The sequence below is a fragment of the Macaca mulatta genome, chromosome 11 (genome assembly GCF_049350105.2).
Source record: "Macaca mulatta isolate MMU2019108-1 chromosome 11, T2T-MMU8v2.0, whole genome shotgun sequence".
NCBI lineage: Eukaryota > Metazoa > Chordata > Mammalia > Primates > Cercopithecidae > Macaca > Macaca mulatta.
In genome coordinates, this window is record NC_133416.1 from 108,353,021 (window position 1) to 108,372,422 (window position 19,402).

The window sequence follows — 19,402 nt, forward strand, 5'->3', positions numbered from 1 at the left end:
ACTGTATTCCTTCAAGATGTTGTCACTCCAACCAGTAAGATATAACCTAGCCATATTATTTGGGAGGGAAAAAGTTTTGTTTTTCCAGGACTCAGAGTTTTGTTTTTGTTTCATTTAGAGATAAGGTCTTGCTCTGTCACTCAGGCTGGAGCACAACTGCGTGATCATAGCTTACTGCAGCCTTGAACTCCTGGGCTCAAGCAGTCCTCCCACCTCAGCCCCCCAGGTAGTTAGGACAAAAGTGCGTGCCAGCACACCCAGCTTGAGTTTCTTAAAAAAATATATTGCAAGCTGCCCACATGTTTACAATCTTGGGCTCACAAAAGGTAAATTCTATCTATGAGGCAACTTCCCTCAATAAAAATCCACCTTCAAGCTGGAATATTGGTATTTGTCAGTCTCATCTAGTGCATAAAATACTGAGCCCTAAAAGCCATAAGAATCACTATGAAGATTCTGACTTTATTTCAACATGGATGTTTTATTTTTGAAAATAATTCAATTTTTAAAAATGTTAGTTATCTTTGACAAATATACTATTCCAAAGGGTTCCTTCCTTCCTTCCTTTCCTACCACCTTATAAATTAAATTAAAATTAGTCATGTATACATTTTAAATAGTCCTACAAGGTTTGTTTTGAAAAACAGCAATCCCATGCCCCACAACGCTTTATATTTGCCCCTCCCAAGAAGCAGCCCCTTTCGACTCTTTTGCCTGTTTATTTTGGCAATTAATGCCTCATGTATAAATAAATTATTTTATTATTACTTCGATGTTTTTCAGTTATAGGAGAATCTATTGACTTCCCCCATAGAGAATAAGAATTTGCTGTTTGTTTCTTCCCTACAATTCTTACTACGGTAGATAGCTATTCTTATCCTTTCAATGTAGTTATATTACAATTTAATTACATTATTATAATGTAGATCACTGTTTACATGATGACTATACAAATGCTACCCAGAGCTAGGTCATATAGTACAATATGAATCAGTTTCCTTTTTTGCACTGTTTTTGCTTGAACTAGAGTAACTCATTCTCTTGATTTTTTAATTTTCAAAGTTTTCTATGTACTTATTACTAATTCTATCTTACATTCTGCCAGTTATTTGACAGAGTTTATCTAAATTGTCTAAATTTCAAGATGTTCAGATGCATCAGATATGTAATCAGTTTCATCTTCCTGAGAAAATTACTCTGGAGCCTTTTGACAAGTTCCAATCTGAATTCTTGCCTTCCACTCCTGTTACAAATTATCATCTTGGTATCTTCCTTTACCAATATCCTACGATTCTCTTTGTCTTTCACTTTTGTGGCATCTTCTGTTTCCTGTGTATCATTTCTTACACTTTTTTATTGTACCCTCGTTTTGCATTCTCTAGTGACTTCCTAATAAGATTACGTGGATGGTATTATTTTTGTGATCGTGCATACTGTTATGGGTCAAATTGTGACCTTCTAAAATTCACATGTTAATATTCTAACCCCCAGTATCTCAGAATTTGGCCTTATATGGTGATAGGGTCTTTAAAGAGGTAATTATATTAAAATGAAGTTATTAGGATGGGCCCTAATCCATTATGACTGGTGCATAAGAGAAAATTAAAACACAGACATACACACATAGAAGATCATGTGAAGACATATAGAGAAAACAGCTATCTACAAGTCAAGGAGAGAAAATTTAGAAGAAAAAACTCTGCTGACAGCTTGACCAAGCTTGGACTTTCAGCCTCCAGAACTGTGAGAAAACAAATTTCTGTTGTTTGAGCCACTCAGGGTATGGTACTTTGTTATGACAGCCCAAGCAATGAGGTATATGTTCATTATACTGCACTCATTATGATAGTTGGGCTAGGTATAGAATTCTATATAAAACCAAAATCTGTTTTCCTCACGATTTTTAAGTTCTTGATCTTTTAACTTCTAAAATTAATATTCAGTATTCCTGCTGATAACTTCAAAAACATTCCAATTCCCAATTCTCTGTGTGTAACCTTTCTCCTCTATGGAACTTTATATTATTGTCTGTTTGGCCTCAGTATCCTAAAATATCATAGGAATGTATCTTGATGTGGTTCTATGTTTATTTATATTACTGGATGCTCAGTGAACCTTTTCAACCTGTATACTTTTGTCTGTCAGTTCAGAAATTTTTTCTTGAATAATTCTTGAATGTTTTAGCTGATTTATTCCTTTTTTTGTCTTTCTAGAATTCCTATTTTTTCAGTTATTGGGTTTCCTGGACTGATCCTCTAATGTCCTTACTTTCCTCTTTTTTTGATAATCTATGTATTTTTGCTCTGGGAGAATTCTTCAAGTTATTTTCTGAATCTTCACCCCCCTTTTGTAGGTCACTTCATGCCCCAGTTCTAAGAGTTTCTGGGATTTCGTAGTATAAATACAATTGTTCTTGGGTTTTCCCCAGAGCTGGTTTAGCATTCAGTTTTTTCTGGTTTTCTAAGTCTATTATTACATAGATCTGTCTGCTTGGCACGTTTCAACATTTTGATGCTGTTGTTTTGTACTATCTTTGTTCTTTGAGAGTTCCTACTGTTATTTAAACATACACACCCACTATGCATGTTACTATCATTTTCATGGGATTTTGAGAGAGACAGAAAAATTGTAATTTTCCATCTTTACTTGGAAGCTCAAGAGCAAGTGTTTCTTAATTTGTATTTAACACTTAGATAACAAAGATGATATCATGAAGTACAATTAGAAATGGCCGTTTGTATAAGGAAAATGACTCACAATCCTTTACATTTCAGTAACCTGTCACCCTGATCTAAAAAAGAGGCTTTAAAATCTTTACCAAATAGTCAGAACTTTCAATATTATATATTTGGCCTGACAATCTTCTCATCTTTTTACTCATAAAATGTCCACTCAAGATTATAAGTTAGATATTGTGCTGCAGTTGCCTAAGGCCCAGAAAACTCTCAAAATAGGCCTTGTCACATAAAAAATTAATTGGTTGCTTGGTTCCTACTTAGATTTTCATTAATTTGAGGACATAATATAAGTGACAGTTAACTGTATCACCTTTGCTTCTCCTTGTTAAAAAAGAAATACCTATTTAAAAGTCTAATTAAGAAAGTTTCCTGAAATATTTATTTTTAAGGCATTAACCTTGTTGTATTATGGAATAATACAACTTTAAACATCAGAAAAGACTGGTATGTTGGTTATCTGTTGCTACATAACAATCTACTACAAAACTTACTGACTTAAAACAACAAACCTTTTATTTGCTTATTATTCTTTTGTTTTAGCAATTTGTGCTGGATTCAGCTGAGAAATTCTTCCACTGCTTTCACCTGGAGTCAACATGTGGCTGGAGTTGTCCCTTTGCTCAATGAGCTGGACAGTCCAAAATGGTCTCTGTCACTCACATAGCTGGGGGATGCTGCCAGCTCTTGGCTGCATTTCTGTCTGCATATGGCTCATCTTCAAAGAGGCTCCTTTGGGCTTCTTTACCTTAGCAGCCTTGGGGCAGCATTCCAAGTGGGCAAGAATGGAAGCTGCAGAGCCTATGCCAAAAAATCATGGAAATTACTTCTGCCGTATTCTGTAGATTAAAGCCATTCACAAATCCAGCCCAGATAAAAGAGGTAGAGAGGTAGAGTCTACCTCTTGATAAAAAGAGCAAGAAATTCACATCCCAAAGGAGTGTATATAGATAGGAGGAATCATGGCTTGTTTTGTTTTGTTTTGTTTTTTGCAGTCTATCACAGACTACTGTCTGGCTGAAACTTATTCACATTTTTTCCACATATACTCTCATTCCCATCCCAGGATCTCAATGGATCTCATCCCAATATTGCATCAGGTTCAAAGTCTTGGATCTCATGTTCTGCATCAAGTGAGTTGAGGGTGAAAACCCTTGGCTACAACTCCTCAGGTGTACACTCTTTGTGAACCAGAGACCTGTGAATGAAAAAGATAAGTTACCTGCTCCCTACAACTCCAACGCATAGTGATGGAACAGGGGCAGAATAATTACAGTAGGCACTGCCATTCAACATGGGGAACAACAGGAAGACTGTAGCAGTCATTCATTCACATTAATCTGAAACTCAGCTGGGTACATGCTTCAGGCTCCTTCCCTCCAGGGGCAAAAAACCCACCTTGATTAGTTATCTATTTCTGTTCCCTACTTTGCCACATGCCTTAAATTTTTAGATTCATGGAGGTCAATAATGTAACTATAATTCTAAAATAATTGTACAAAACCATCTGTAGGTAGTTAAGTGCTTCTTGACAAAGTTACCCCTTCCTCCTGAAGTTTTTAACCACGTAGATTTTCATACCTTTGAGAACACTTGTTTGTTTGGCCCACCTCAGAAATTCCATAATACATGTAAAAAAAAACAAATTGAAAAACCATATTCCTTGCCTTTATTTCCCCAAAAGTAGTACCACATACAAAGCATCGTCATAAAATGATACTGATTTTGAGAATCTTCAGATTAGAAAAAAAAAAGTTAAAATTTATCTATAATATAACCTGACAATTTCTGGAACACCCAGTGGTTCTCTATGGGGATCACATGATTTACTTATATCCTTGGGGCCTAGAGTAGAGCATGAGACAGACCAAGCCCTGCCCTCACAGAGCTTACAGTCTGCAGGGGGAGAGGGGCAGACAACAAAAATGTAGACACATCCCCACCTCATCCCAGCTCTATTTTTTAAAATTTTAGAGAGTAAAACATAAGAGAATAAAACAGGGTAATGGAGGAGAGAGACAGAATGAGTGAGAGAGCGAGAGAGAAAGAGAGATTATTGGGGCAGGAGAGTGACTATCTTAGCTAGGATGATGAAGAGGTGACATTTAATTTGAGACCAAAATGTTGGGAAGAAACAAGTTGTGCAAGAATCTGAGAAAAGCATGATCAAAAGCCTGGGCAATAACAGTCTGGGTTTGTTTGTTCAGGGTCAGAAAACAAGTTCAATGTTGCTTGTTTACAGTGAGCAAAGGGAAGAAGAGAGGAGATAGGGTCATTGGTGTGGGCAGGAGCCATGAAGGACTGTGTGGAAAGGTGAAGTCATTGCAGAGTTTTAAGTGGAAAAGCATAAGATTTTATTCATTTAAAAAAAAATCATTGTGGTTGCTGTGTAGAGGATGGACAAAAGAGAGAGTGAAATTAGATGGTACAGTTAGGAGGCTATTGTAGTAGTCCTAGAAACAACTTTGAAGTAGGAGGGTGAGAAAGGGTCAGATTCAGGATAATATTTGGGAATAGGAGCCCGGAGACCTTGATGGATTGGATTTTGGCCTTGAGAGAGAGGGTCAACGATGCATCTCAAGTTTGTGACTTGTGAAATTGGGTGCACTTCAGTTCTGTGTTTTCACTTGTATTTTAGATTCAAGGGTACCTCTGGAGAAAAGGGAACTCTCATACCCTGCTGGTGGGAATGTAAAGTAGTTCAGCCATTGTATAAAACAGTTTGGCGACTCCTCCAAGCATTTAAAACATAACTACCATTCGACCCAGCAGTGCCCTTTTTTAATATAGAAAAGCCTAGGGGAAGAACAGGTTTTTCCTTTATAAGAGTCTGGATCAAAAGTGCTGTTTTGGAGATATTTGGTTTGAGATTTTTCTTAGACATCAAGCAAGATGTCAAACAGGCAGTTGAATGTGGGAGTTCAGTTATTTACCAGCAAGGCTTTATGACCCACCTCAATACTTTATAGTCTCGCTTTGTGACTAACCCTGTCCTTGGGCAACTAAGACATGGTGACCCTCATTTCCTGACACGTAGACATTCAATGGATTCCCCAAGGGCACACAGCTAAAGTGGAAGAGCAGGGCTTGAACCAGGTCTTCTGGCAACCTACACATAGTCCTGTAGGGCACTGCTCACCCTCCTCTACTCTCCTGCTTATTGTAATTGAGGGGAGAGGCAGGGTAAAGATACCATTCTGGAGGCAGTGGGTGTGCCACATCCTCAAAGTGTCACCCCTGACTTAGGCCGTTGTTTATCTGTGCTGTTCATATAGTGTCCACCAGCTACAAGTAGCCATTTAAATTTAATTTTTAATCAATTAAAATTAAACTAAGTTAAAATTCACTTTCTTACTTTTACTAGTCACAGTTCAAGTGCTCAATAGCTATATGAGTGTCATATTGGATAGCACAGATAAAGAACATTTTCATGATCTCAGAAATTTCTATTAAACAGTGCTGGAGTCTAGATTAATCTAAAGTTCCCTTCAGTTATATTAATTTGTGAAGAAAGTGTAGTCTTATCCTCAAAGCTGTGATCTAAGGGGAAAGTTTAGGAAAAAAAGAAAGTTACCTACTTTAAAATTAGCATATTTTATAATAAGCTGATTTTAGATCCAGCATTAATGAGCACCTTTCCCCAGCTCACACCCTTGAATATTTGCGTGTTTCTCATGTTGTCTGTTAAGAGTATAGGTTCCTCTGAGGAGGGAAACTAGGTTTTTTTCACCTTTGCATTCCCCTCTCAAAATATTTAAATATATAACACCCATGTCCATATTATATACACCCTCAATACATATTGCTTTGCACAGAACAAACATAATATTTACTTGTTAAATGACCCAGCGTATCACAGCAGTTTACAACGTTACTGTGGACAGTTTGCCACAGGAAGAACCTATCAATCAGAGAGCACATAAACTCCAGGAGGTCTGTAGCTAAAACCCAATTGCACGGCATATTTGTTTCTCATTTCTCCCTTCCTAGCAAAAGGGATATTGGGAACTCTATCTTCCACCACCCTGGGTGAAAACGAGGTTGCTCACTACCCCAGAAAGCAGAAAGGTTGAGCTTAGCGGGGAGTCAGTGGGAGGTTCAGGCCCTGGTCTGCCCATTACTTCATGAGCAGGCCAGCAAGGTCTTCCTCACAGGGCACGATGGAGGCATGCAGAAAGCCCTTCACACACACATGCATGCAGGCCGACCTGGGCCCTTTGAAGTTCCCTTCACAAACACAGGAGAAGATCTGGAGCAAAACAGATGGTTTCTGAATTCCTCCTTGACACTTGCTGGTTGTGTGTCTTTGGGCAAATTACATTAGCCTTTCAAAGTAGCAGAATAAGGAGATGTGTGGATATAGGCCTTGATCACAGAGTTGATGCTACACCCTTTCAGCAGTTTATTCCCCTCCTCACCGAATTTCAGGGGGAACGTGAGAGCAAACCTAGAACAGAAGTGTGCTTTCCTTTTAATTTTTCTTTTTAAAAATATTTCAAATGTTTTTTAAGAGGCTCACTCTGTCACCCAGGCTGGAGTGTTGTGTTCATGGCTCACTTTGCTCTCTAACTCCTGGGTCTAAGGGATTGCCCTGCATCAGCCTCCTGAGGAGCTGGGACTACAGGTTCACACCACCACACCCAGCTAATTTTTTTTTTTTTGTAGAGATGATATCTTACTATGTTGCCCTGGTCTTGAACTTCTGGCTTCAAGCGGTCCTCTTGCATTTGCCTCCCAAAGTGCTGGGATTGCAGGCATGAGCTACTGCACCCAGCCAAAAATTGCAGTTTTTTTAATGTGTAATAGTACTTACACATGGGAAAAATTTCCTAAGTATGTACAATGAAGTTTCCCTCCTGCCTATTCAGCCACCCAGTTTTCCCCAGAGGCAACCAATGTTTCCCGAGGTGTATGTGTCCTCCCATGGTCATTCTGTGCATGCACAAGCAAATATGTCTATCAACATATTCATTTGCATGTACTTCCTAACATGTGCACATTTTCCTCTGACACAAATAGCTGTGTGACTGTTTTGAACCTTTTCTCCCTGTCCTGTCTTAGAGATTTTTTTTTAGATTTACACCAAGGGCCCTTAATCTATTTACAGGTGCAGAATATTCCACTGTAGAGTTGCACCATAATTTTCTTATCCTATCCCCCACTGATTAATTATTTAGGTTATTTCCAGGCTTTTGCTATTATAACCCATGCCATAATGAACATTGTTGTACATCTGTCACTTTGCACATGGGTAAGTATATTTGTAGAACACATTTCTAAAAAAAAGGAATCCCTAGATTAGATGGTATGTAGTGAAGATATATATGTAGTTTTGACAGACCTGACCAAATGGCGGTAAAGAGTTTGTATGTTTGCTATCCCCCCAGCAATGCATGGGAGTGGATATGAGTTTCCAAGCTAATATGAAGTCCTGCTCAGAGATTGAGCCCCACGTCTCGTATTTGCCAGAGTTGCTTAGCTTACATGGTGTACATGAGGGGGTGGGGGATATGTGTGTGTATGAGAGAGAGACTTCATTTGGAGAAAGCTGTGGCTAAGTGTGAGAACCATGATATGGGAAATCGTCACTGTTCCTTCTCATAATCCTCCAGTTTGAGAGTGACCCACAAAATGAAAGTGCTCCACACCCCACAGGAAGATCCTCAGATATGCAGTGTGAAGGTGGTAGTTCAGCTGATAGCTAGAAGACATGGCAAGAGCAAGAGCAGAGACCAAGGTTATAAGAAGATGAGATATAGTCTTATAGCCCCTGTGTTAGGCCATTTGCATTGCTATAAAGGAATACCTGAGACTGGGTAGTTTATAAAGAAGGGAGGTCTATTTTGGCCATAGTTATATAAGCCTGTACAGGAAGCATAGCACCAGAATCTGCTCTTGGTGAGAACTTAGGAAGCTTCCAATCGTGATGGAAGGTGAAGAGGGAGCAAGCGTGTCAGATGGCAAGAGTGGGAACAAGGGCAAGGTGGGGCAGAGGGGAAGTGGGGAGCCACACTCTTTTAAACAACCAGCTCTTACATAAACTACCAGAGTGAGAATCACTCATTGCCATGGGGGTGACACCAAGACATTCATGAGAGATCCACCCCCATGAATCAAACACCTCCCACCAGACCCCACCTCTAACACTGGGGATTCCATTTCAAAATTAGTTTTGGAGGGGACAAACATCCAAACTATATCAGTTGCCAGCGTTAGCTAGTGTTCTTCAGATGGTCAGCTCATCTGATCCAACTTTAAATGTTTCTCATGTGCTAAGCCCTTTACCTGTGCTGGAAATGCAGAGATGTGCACGGCCAGTTTCTGCCCTCAAGAAGCTCATCCAAGGAAGTGGGCCATGTGGGCAGACAGCTTTCATAGAATGTAATAGAAACTACAGCAATTATGACAGCTAATTCTGAGAACATCTTCAATGCCAGTCAGTGGGCTCGGCACTACTTGTCATCTCACTACTACAGTAGCCCTGTGAAGGTGATTACAGTGTTATCCCCATTTCACAGATGAGGAAACCAAGACCCAGAAAAGTTGAGGGATAGCCCTAAAACCACATCATAGGTGGCACTACTGGAGTATATGCTGAGGTCTGTCTGACTTCAGAGTATTGAGATAAATCAGAGATGATGTTGAGCGTACCCAGAGCTAAAAGTCCCTCCTCCTCCACCAGTGGTTCTTTGCTTCCTTCTATTTTTATTGCATCACATTAGTTGTTCTCACGCTGCTAATAAAGACACACTCAAGACTGGGTAATTTATAAAGGAAAGGAAGTTTAATGGACTCACAGTTCCACGTGGCTGCAGAGGCTTCACAATCATGGTGGAAGATGAAGGAGGAGCAAAGGCACATCTTCCATGGTGGCAGGCAAGAGAGATCATGTACAGGGGAACTGCCTTTATAACACCATCAGATCTCATGAGACTTACTCACTATCACGAGAACAGCACTGGAAAAACCTGCCCCCATGATTCAATTACCTCCCACCGGATCCCTCCCATGACACATGGGGATTATGGGAACTACGATTCAAGATGGGTGTGGGGACACAGCCAAACCATATCAAGCACCACACTGCATTTCAGAGCGAGGGCATGGAAGTCAAGCCAGAGCCTCTGGGGAAGATATAGTCTGAGCTGAGATTTAGAAACAAATGAATAAAAACATGGAAACAAGAGCAATCTGGACAGAGAAACTCTCAGCTGACCTCCAGGAAACCCAGCCTCCAGGCCTCAGGAAGTAGCTGGCAAACAGAGGCAGGCAAGCAAGCAGAGTGGCCACAGGGTCAGCCTTTGGAGCCATACTGCCTGAGTTCAAATGCTGTCTTGGCCCCTATTTAGCTCGGTGACGTTGGGTGCATCACTTAACCTCTCTGATTCTTCACCTGTGAAATGTGGCTAATAAGTACTTCCCTTATGGGTTGAAATAGGGATTGAATGAGTTCACGTATTGAGACTGTTTAGAATAGTGTCTGGCACGTGCCCTGTGTGTTTATTCCTCTACAGAACCTCCAGGTTCCAGGTACAGCTTAGATGTAAGGAAAAGAAAAGCAAAAATTTGAAGCTTGTCTGTGATGCTTATTGTAGAGAACTGTTACATGTGCTCAGAAAATGTAATGTGATGCTATAAAAAGAGAAGGAAGCAGAAAACCATTTAATGGAGGAGGAACATGGGCTTTTGGCCTTGAATTTTCTTGTCAAGCATAGTTGTGCTTATCAGCTTTCAGTTGTCATCTAGAATTGTGAGTCAAAATGGGCTTTTTTATTTGTTGTCTATTTCTTTATGACATCTTTACTTGGTATTAAAATGTAATGGCCTGTCTCAAATCAGGTGAAAAAGCAGAGGAGGACAAAATACAAAGAAACACATTCAATGAGACTCTTGCTTTTCTCCTCTTCCTCTTTATGCTATAAAATGTTTTCAGAAAACCTGAGAGATAAATATCAGATAAATGCTGCAGCATCCTCATTTACCCACACAGCGTTTATCGCTCATCCACCAAGTCAAATTACCTTTCTCCAAGAGCAGTATTCGGTAAGAGAATCCAAGAGAAGTAAAAGTGAAAGAAAAATACTTCAATAAATCAGTTCTCATGATTTACTTTTTGTCTCTATATTCCCTGGCCTTTCTCTCCTTTATCTGTTATCCCAAAGTCACATTTCCAGCCCTGTTTCCAAACCAAACCCCATGCTTGGACCAGTCTTTCTTGAGGCCAATTTTTTCTCTTCCTCTCATTATTTGAACAACTCCTGAGAATTCATCTCCTTGAAGAAAAACATTTAATAGCAAATTCCCCATCATAAATTACCATGACCCTCACATACCTGTGTACCAGCCACTCACTGGATCCCCGGGCTACAAAAGTTATGATTCAGCCTTTTGTCCTGAGTGAGCTCATGGTCTTACATGGTAGGAAAGGCATGCAGAAGGAGGTTGACCTTGCCTTTCTCTGCCATACACTCATATTCATTTCCTTGATGCTCTCACTTCCCCACTAGACTGCAACCTTCTCAAGGACAAGGATTTTATTTGTTTTGTTGACCATTGTGTAATTAGTACCTTAAGGGAGTGTCCTCAGTAAACATTTGATGAACAAATGAAAACAAATAAAATACAATATAGAATGGTCAGTAAATTGATGTGCTTGCAAAATAAAGAATAGCACAAAGGAAGGAGTAACTGAATGCTTTTGGGGACAGAAGTGCAGTTGGAGGGGTAGGGAGACTTTTTGGAGGAGGTGACTTCTGAGCTGAATGTTGGGGATAATGCCTACATTTATATGCCTTTGCATGATGTCCAGCTTTTAGGAAGTGCCCAACGAGTTTGCTGAGTTGATAAACTTTATAATTTATGAAGGAGTCATAGATACAGTGTCTCTAATACTCTACCATTTTTTGCAATCCTAACAAGAGGAGACATGGCAATTTCATGCTGGATTATGTAGCTCTGGAAGCTCTGCTACCTAGAAAACCTCTTAGTAGGGTACAAGCACCTACTGGAAAGCTGTGTGTTTATGTGTGTTTGTACACACACACATACACACACATACCTGCACATGCACCCTTGACAAAGTAGACTGGCTGGGGCAGTTACTGGGAGACAAATCAATCTTAAGTGTGTGCTTTAGAGGAAAGATACCATTCACGAAAGAACATGGAAAAGGTAAGGATAGAAATGATTTCCAGAGACTGGCCTCTCACCTCACCTGTGAGCCAGACCATAGCTCATTACCTAACTCCTATATCCACCACCCAAGCCAGTTTTATATCTTAAAATTTCTGAAAATCCATTGATTATGCCATGGGAGAGGCTAAGGTAGAAGGGAAGAGGAGAGAAAAACAAAATGAATTTTTAGTTGAATTTATATAATGACCTTACTGAGAAAAAACAAGATATAAGATCTAGACTTGCTATTAGTTTGTTTTTAGGTTTCTTAATTTTGTTTAGCTCCAGCTCCTTCCTGACATGAATGATGTTGATGCTGAAAACCAAAACTACTCATACCTGTGAGCCTACTCTCCTGGTGTGATCTCTGGCTCCCTCAGGCTGTTCCAGACACACCCTGTCTATGACTGATTGAAGACATCTGCATCTGAGCAACACCAAATTGTAACAAAAATTAGATCCATCACCTCCAATTAATTCTCCACTTGTGTTTTTAATATATGTGTGCAGCTTCATCATACACAACAAAGAAACGTTCTTCAACAATGCCACAAGAAGTAGAATCGTGCATCACATTTTACAAAGAATAAAATATGAAGAAGGAAAAAATAAGATTGGTAAGTAGTATATTAGTATAACAAACTACATTTGGCATTTGGGAATTACAGACTTCTTCCCTTGGTTTTATTAAGCTTGTATCAATTCTAGCAATGCTTGTCACTTATAAAACCCCTAACTAATCCTTTGATGAATAATTCACAGTGTAAAATCTTCATCGCATCCTTAAATATCTTCTTTAAATAGCATGTCGTCTCATTTGTCTAAGATCATGGAGAAATTCTCTCATTTTAGAAAATGTTGTGTGCCAGGCACTGAACTAGATTTTGGGGAGATAAGCATAATTCTGTTCTGGAGCTTGTGTTCAAGAAATTAAAAGCAGACAATAAACAAATAAGTAAATACAATAACTAACATAAAGAAATTAAACTGGGCCGGGCGCGGTGGCTCAGGCCTGTAATCCCAGCACTTTGGGAGGCCGAGGCGGGTGGATCACAAGGTCAGGAGATCGAGACCACAGTGAAACCCCGTCTCTATTAAAAAATACAAAAAAGTAGCCGGGCACGGTGGCGGGCACCTGTAGTCCCAGTTACTCAGGAGGCTGAGGCAGGAGAATGGCGTGAACCCAGGAGGCGGAGCTTGCAATGAGCCAAGATTGCGCCACTGCACTCCAGCCTGGGGCACAGAGCGAGACTCTGTCTCAAAAAAAAAAAAAAAGAAAAGAAAAAGAAATTAAACTGGATGATGATACAGAAATAGGCTGGTAAAAGGTAGGAGTTAGTTCAGGCTGAGATTTGATGATGAGGGCAAGCATCTCTGAGAAGCTGAAATTTGAAATGAGACCTGAATGCTGGGAAACCAGTGTGGGAAGATGGAGGGGTAGGGTGTTCCATGCAGAGGGATCTGTAAGCACGGAGATGAGCTGTCCCACATAAGCAGCTTCTTCAGTCATCTTCTCCATTAAATAGCCTCCACCATATATATTTTAGGCATTTTTATGAGAATGTGTCCATATTATATTACACATTTCCTGCCTTATTAAACAGATTATTATATATCAGGAAGGGTTGGGTGGCTTTGTTCTTATCTCTTTTTCTAGCAAGTTTTTTATCAATAGTTTTAATAATGACCTATATCAGTCAGGGCCTAATCAGGAGATAAAAGCACAAGTAAATTGAACAGAGAAAGTTTTATATAAGTAATTAACTATGACAGGGGATTCGAGTAATGGAGGGTTGGCTAGTCAAGGGTAAGAATAACTCTAAAGAATAGAGAAGTAGCAGATATTAGGAGCAGCTACCACCCCTGAGAAGAATCCTTCCTACAGTGCTAAGCTGCACATCCTGCTGGAAGAGGTACAGCCATGGCAGTGCAGTTTGCTGGGGGCTCTAGAAATCTGCCCTCTGGAGTACTAGGGGAAGCTGCCTGGAGTGGCTCCAGGGAAGTCATTCTTTGGGAGTTGCTACATCAGCAGCACTACTCTGTGAAGCCTCCTGAGAGGATACTGAAAATCTGCCTTTGGGGAGTACCATGTGTTTCCAGCCACCACACACTGCAGGAGCTGGGCACTATAGAAGTATGTGCTGCAGAAGCCTGCTGAGGTATCATACTGGTATCAGGAAGAGAAACCCCTTCCTCCTCCAGTGTCCCTCCCAGTGCCTTTTGCTAGCAAAGCTTAACGTTGAATCAGCTGACAAAGGAGAAATAGTTACAAAGTCCAGCTCCGTTATTGCAAAGCAGGAAATGAAGTTGCATTTGGAGCTGAGGGGAAATAAGTTAATATCTGGTGCATAGCCCAGATGACCTGTTCATCAAGCTTTCAGGTAGGGTGAAACCAGAAGATTGCATTAAATGACAAGACTCAGTAGCTGGCACTCAGCCAAATCCAGCAAGGTGACATTTAATAATTTTGCATTGACCATTTCTAATGTGTATTTTCTTTTTCTTTCAATCTTTTAAAAAATATTTACTAATTCAATGAAAATGTTATTTAAACATGCATTTCGTTATTAATGAGATTGAGATTTTTTCACATTTTTATTTTATTCATATACATTTGTTTGAATAGAAAAGGAAGTACATAGAATATTACATTAATATAACTAAAAAATTAAAAAAATAATTTTTAATGTAAAGTCTTACAGTCAAATTCAGCAAAACAACTACCTTGGTACAGTGTGGGAGAAATGTTGCTCAACATCATAAGAAGAACAGATTTGGGAGTTGAGCTGAATGCAAGCTCGGTGTGAGTCACTAGCATAATGAAACTGCCAAAAAAAAAAAAACCCCGCCTACTTTGATCCCAAGCTGCATACATTAAAATATAACATGGAGAAATAGATAGCTTCCTAGTCCAGATCTGATTACAAATGGAATATTATGTTTTGTGAGAGTCAATGTATGGGGGTATGGTGAAGTCGAACCTGATTTAGGTCTTTCTTCACTTTGATGGATTGTAGTTAAACTCATTCCCATTTCTCTGCATTAGTCATCCATCCTTGAGACACATTCCCTCAGTAAAGTCTTCCGTGACCATTCCAGCTTGAATGAATTCTTCCCTCTTCTGAATTCCTGTGGCAACTATTTTTGGAGTCTGTTTGATAGTTAGTCATACACAACTCTTCTTTTGTTGTCTTGAATTACATTTAATGACATTATGAAAATCTACCACATAAAGAGAACCACTCATAACATTTGCATACTGAATAATTTAAATGTTACCTTGGTTACTTTTTTATCTTAATTTCTTATTCATTCATACAGCTTTTAGAAACAAACTTAGGATGTGCTATGCATCCTTTTTATCGTACTTTTTTCAGTTAACATTGTACCATAAGCGTACTAGAAAGTAAGTGAGTGAAAGTGAAGTTATTATTGCAGTAGCAGTTCTGAATCATTTCATAAAATGCAAATAACTCCAAATGGCATCTTCACTAATAATGGTATTATTTGCAATACACCTCATGACTCTTTTTTTTTTTTCTGAGATGGAGTCTCACACTGTCACCCAGGCTGGAGCGCAATGGCGGGATCTCGGCTCACTGCAACCTCTGCCTCCCAGGTTCAAGTGATTCTCCCGCCTTAGCCTCCCGAGTAACTGGGATTACAGGTGCCTGCCACCACACCTGACTGATTTTTGTTATTTTTAGTTGAGACGAGATTTCACTATGTTGGCCAGACTGATCTTGAACTCCTGATCTCGTGATCCGCCTGCCTTGGCCTCCCAAAACGACTCTTTATAAGACACTAGTGTATTGAGAATCTGCAGCTGAATGCTGCTCATCTAGATAATAAGATCCTTAACTGTAAATAAGCTACCTTATTTATCTTTATATCATCACTGCCTAGCACAGTGCCTGGCAGACAGTAGGAGTTCAATAAAGTCATGCTGAATGGAAATTGTGCCTAATTTTGCATATCAAAATGTGTGCTGCTTTTATAAGCAAAAGAAGGGCAGAGACAGTGATTTTTAAATGTTCTGAAGAAGCACAGGAAGTGTAGTATTTTGCTAGTCAGAAAGGGTCTTTATAAAATTTCTTTCATTTGATGAAATAAGGAGTTTTCTATTCAAAGACCTCCATGTTTTGAAAATTGGTAATAGGCCAGGCACACTGGCTCACACCTGGAATCCCAGAAATTTGGGAGGCTGAGGCAGGAGGATTTCTTGAGCCCAAAAGTCTGAAACCAGCCTGAGCATAATCCTCTCTACAAAAAATACAAAAAATTACCCAGGTGTGGTGGTGAGTACCTGTAGTCCCAGCTATCAGGAGACTGAGATGGGGGATTACTTGAGCCTGGGAGGTCAAGGCTGCAATAAGCTGAGACTGTGCCACTGCCCTCCAGCCTGGGCAACAGAGTGGAAGTCTGCCACAACAAAGAAAAGGAAAAGAAAGAATAAAAGAAAATTGATAATGATGAACTGGAATCATATCTAATTAGAAATAACCAATCAGAGAGTAAGTTATTAACCCACAACCAAGCATTATGCTGAAAAACATGGAGTAAAGCTACAAATGGTCTGTAGATTCAATATTTCATTGTCATCTTTGGTTTTGTAAATAAAAGAAACAACATGTTAGAAGAAATTTTAATTTCTTGATGGAACTAATGTTTATCCAGTATTATTTTCTGCCTGAAACTCTTTCTGAAAGTGGCATCTTGCACAAGCCAACGTCGATTCGAAATAATGTGAAAATACTGATTTGTAAATATGATTCATAAGGATATTTTAGTGGAATGTAAACTGCCACTATGTAAGTTTTTCAACTTCACTCTGAATTTATTACAACTGTAAAAATCAAACCTGGTAAAACCCACTTTCAAAATAAAGCAGTATAATAGCTCAACAAAGATTTATTTAACAATATGGGTGCCTACAATAAATCTTGAAATTGATTCATATTTTTGAATTTGGTGCTTAGAGGAGAAATTAGTAAAGTGAAAAATACTTCAAATATTGCTACTTTCTCACTTTGCAGGACTTTGATAAATTATGATAAACTTATAAAAGTTATCATCCGAGGCCAGGCACGGTGGCTTATGCCTGTAATCCCAGCACTCTGGGAGGCCAAGGCAGGTGGATCACTTGAGGTCAGGAGTTTGAGATCAGCCTGACCAATGTGGTAAAACTCCATCTCTACTAAAAATACAAAAATTAGCTGAGCATGGTGGCATGCACCTGTAATCCCAGCTACTTGGGAAGCTGAGGCATGAGAATTGCTTGAACCCTGGAGGCAGAGGTTGCAGTGAGCCGAGATCGTACCACTGCACTCCAGCCTGGGCAACAGAGTGAGACTCTGTCTCAAAAAAAAAAAAAAAAAGTTATCATGCGAGTCTCTTATTAGGTCCCTGTGAATCCTATTTTTTCTAATATCTGGGATGTTTGAAAGTTATTGATGAGATATGTGGAATTCTCAATAGAGACTCCAGAGAATCAAAGCTTTCTATGTAATCATTCATTACAAAGGTATTTATTGGGGCCTCTGATATGTTAGACAAACTATAAGGCCTTGTGATATTTGTATTTCAAATGCTTTTCTTGGATATTTAGTATTAATGTCGAGCATCTTAAAACATATTAATGTGTTACTATGATTAAAATCATCCACATATTGATTGATCCTCCATCAATGAAAAGTGAATCAGTGCATGTGCCATTTTCCAGTTAGGCTAAACTTCTAGATTCTGGTAAGGATCTAAAGCATAGGTAGCATTCCTCTCAAGCCACTTGAGAAACATCATTATGATCATCTTCTTTGAGGTGCATTTTAGGAAGTAGCATAATTCCTGATCTGAAAGGAGCTTTAAAGATCAACACGTTAAACTTCCACTTCTGGCCAAGATGGAGCGACAGGCACGAGATTTACTCTCCCATGGGAAACAATCACAAAAGAAAAAACAGACAAAATGTATGAAACAACTATTTTCAAGACACCAAATATTTGGGCGACCCAAAACAAGGACCTCTGAGAGACAGAAAACAAATGAAATGAGCCCTGCTGGGCCCCATCTTACCATCTTGACATAGTTTCTAGACAACACCATGAAAAGCGAGAATGTAGGCAGGACCTGAAAGACTCTAAGTTGAGAAGTTGTTGCTAGAAGTTGGGAAACAAAGGCAACTAGAGTTCACAGAAAGAAGTACCAGAAAGCAAAGAACTGCACAGAGCTCGAACCTCGAAGATCTGCAGAGGTCTCCCTCAAGTATTCAGCAAGTGCTGATCAATGCATACATGTCAGGAGAATACCCAAGGCCAGAGAAAGAATCATCCAAAAGAATTTCCAGCAAGACTGGAACACCTCATAATTCACAGAGCAATGAGGAGAATACTCAGAAAAGTCTTTCCTCCTGGAAACAGAGAAAATTTAGCAAGTAAAGTTTAACAATGTATAACAAGGATAATACATCATGACCAAGTAGGATTTATCCTGGACTACAAGGTTGGCTTAGTATATGAAAATCAATCAATATAATTCACCATAGTAGCAAACTAAAAAAGAAAAACCATATGATCATATTTATGAACATGGGAAAAGCATTTCACAAAGTTCAACATCCATTACAGATAAAAACTCAGCAAACTACTAATAGAAATTATCTTCCTCAACCTCATAAAATACCTCTATGAAATGATTGTAGTTAAAATTACACTTAATGATAAAAGACGGAATGTTTTCCTCCTAAGATAATGAATGGGACAAGTGTGTTTGCACTTACCACTTGTATTCATTTTACTATCCGGTGGAATAATATAAAAAGAGTTAAAACTGTCCTTATAATCAGACGACATGATCATCTATAAAGAAACTCACAATGGAATCTATAAAAAGGAACTAATAAGTGAATGTAGCTAGGTTGCAAAAAATGAGATTGATATAAAAACTCAATTGTATATCTGTCAATCTGCAACAAACAGTGAGAAATTGAGATTTTAAAAACCAAGTCACTTATAATTAGCCCCCAAATATGAAATACTAAATACTTAAGGATAAATCAAACAAAAGATACGTAAGAATTGTACACTGAAAACTACAAAACATTGCTGAGATAAATTTAAGAAGACCTAATAAATGGAAAGATATACCATGTTTATTAGTCAGAAGACTCAATATTGTTAAGACGTCAGTCTTAACAAATTGATCTGTAGATTCAGTGCAATCCAGTCAAACTCCCGGAGGGTGTTTTATGTGTGCATATGTGAAAATTGACAAATGAATTAAAAAATTTATAGGGATGTGAAAGGACCTAGAATAGCAAAACAACTCTGAAAAAGAACAAAAAGTCAAGTCTTTGACTTGAGACAAAGGGTCAAAGTCAATTCAATGGGTAAAGAATTGACTTTTCAACGTGTGATACGGAAACAATTCAAACCCATGTGCAAAAAATGAATTTGGGAAAACTCATATACAAAAGTTAACTCAAATGGATTATAGTT

General features: G+C 38.9%; 1 protein-coding gene across 2 annotated transcripts in view; it reads left to right on the forward strand.

Moving 5' to 3' along the window:
- The window catches only part of ANO4 (anoctamin 4), a 327,720-nt gene that overhangs the window by 215,591 nt on the left and 92,727 nt on the right, over positions 1-19,402 (forward strand). For both annotated transcript variants that reach the window (XM_077954798.1, XM_015152572.3), the window contains exon 8: positions 12,420-12,526. In XM_077954798.1, the coding sequence (XP_077810924.1) occupies positions 12,420-12,526 (107 nt within the window). The remainder of the gene's footprint in view (positions 1-12,419; positions 12,527-19,402) is intronic.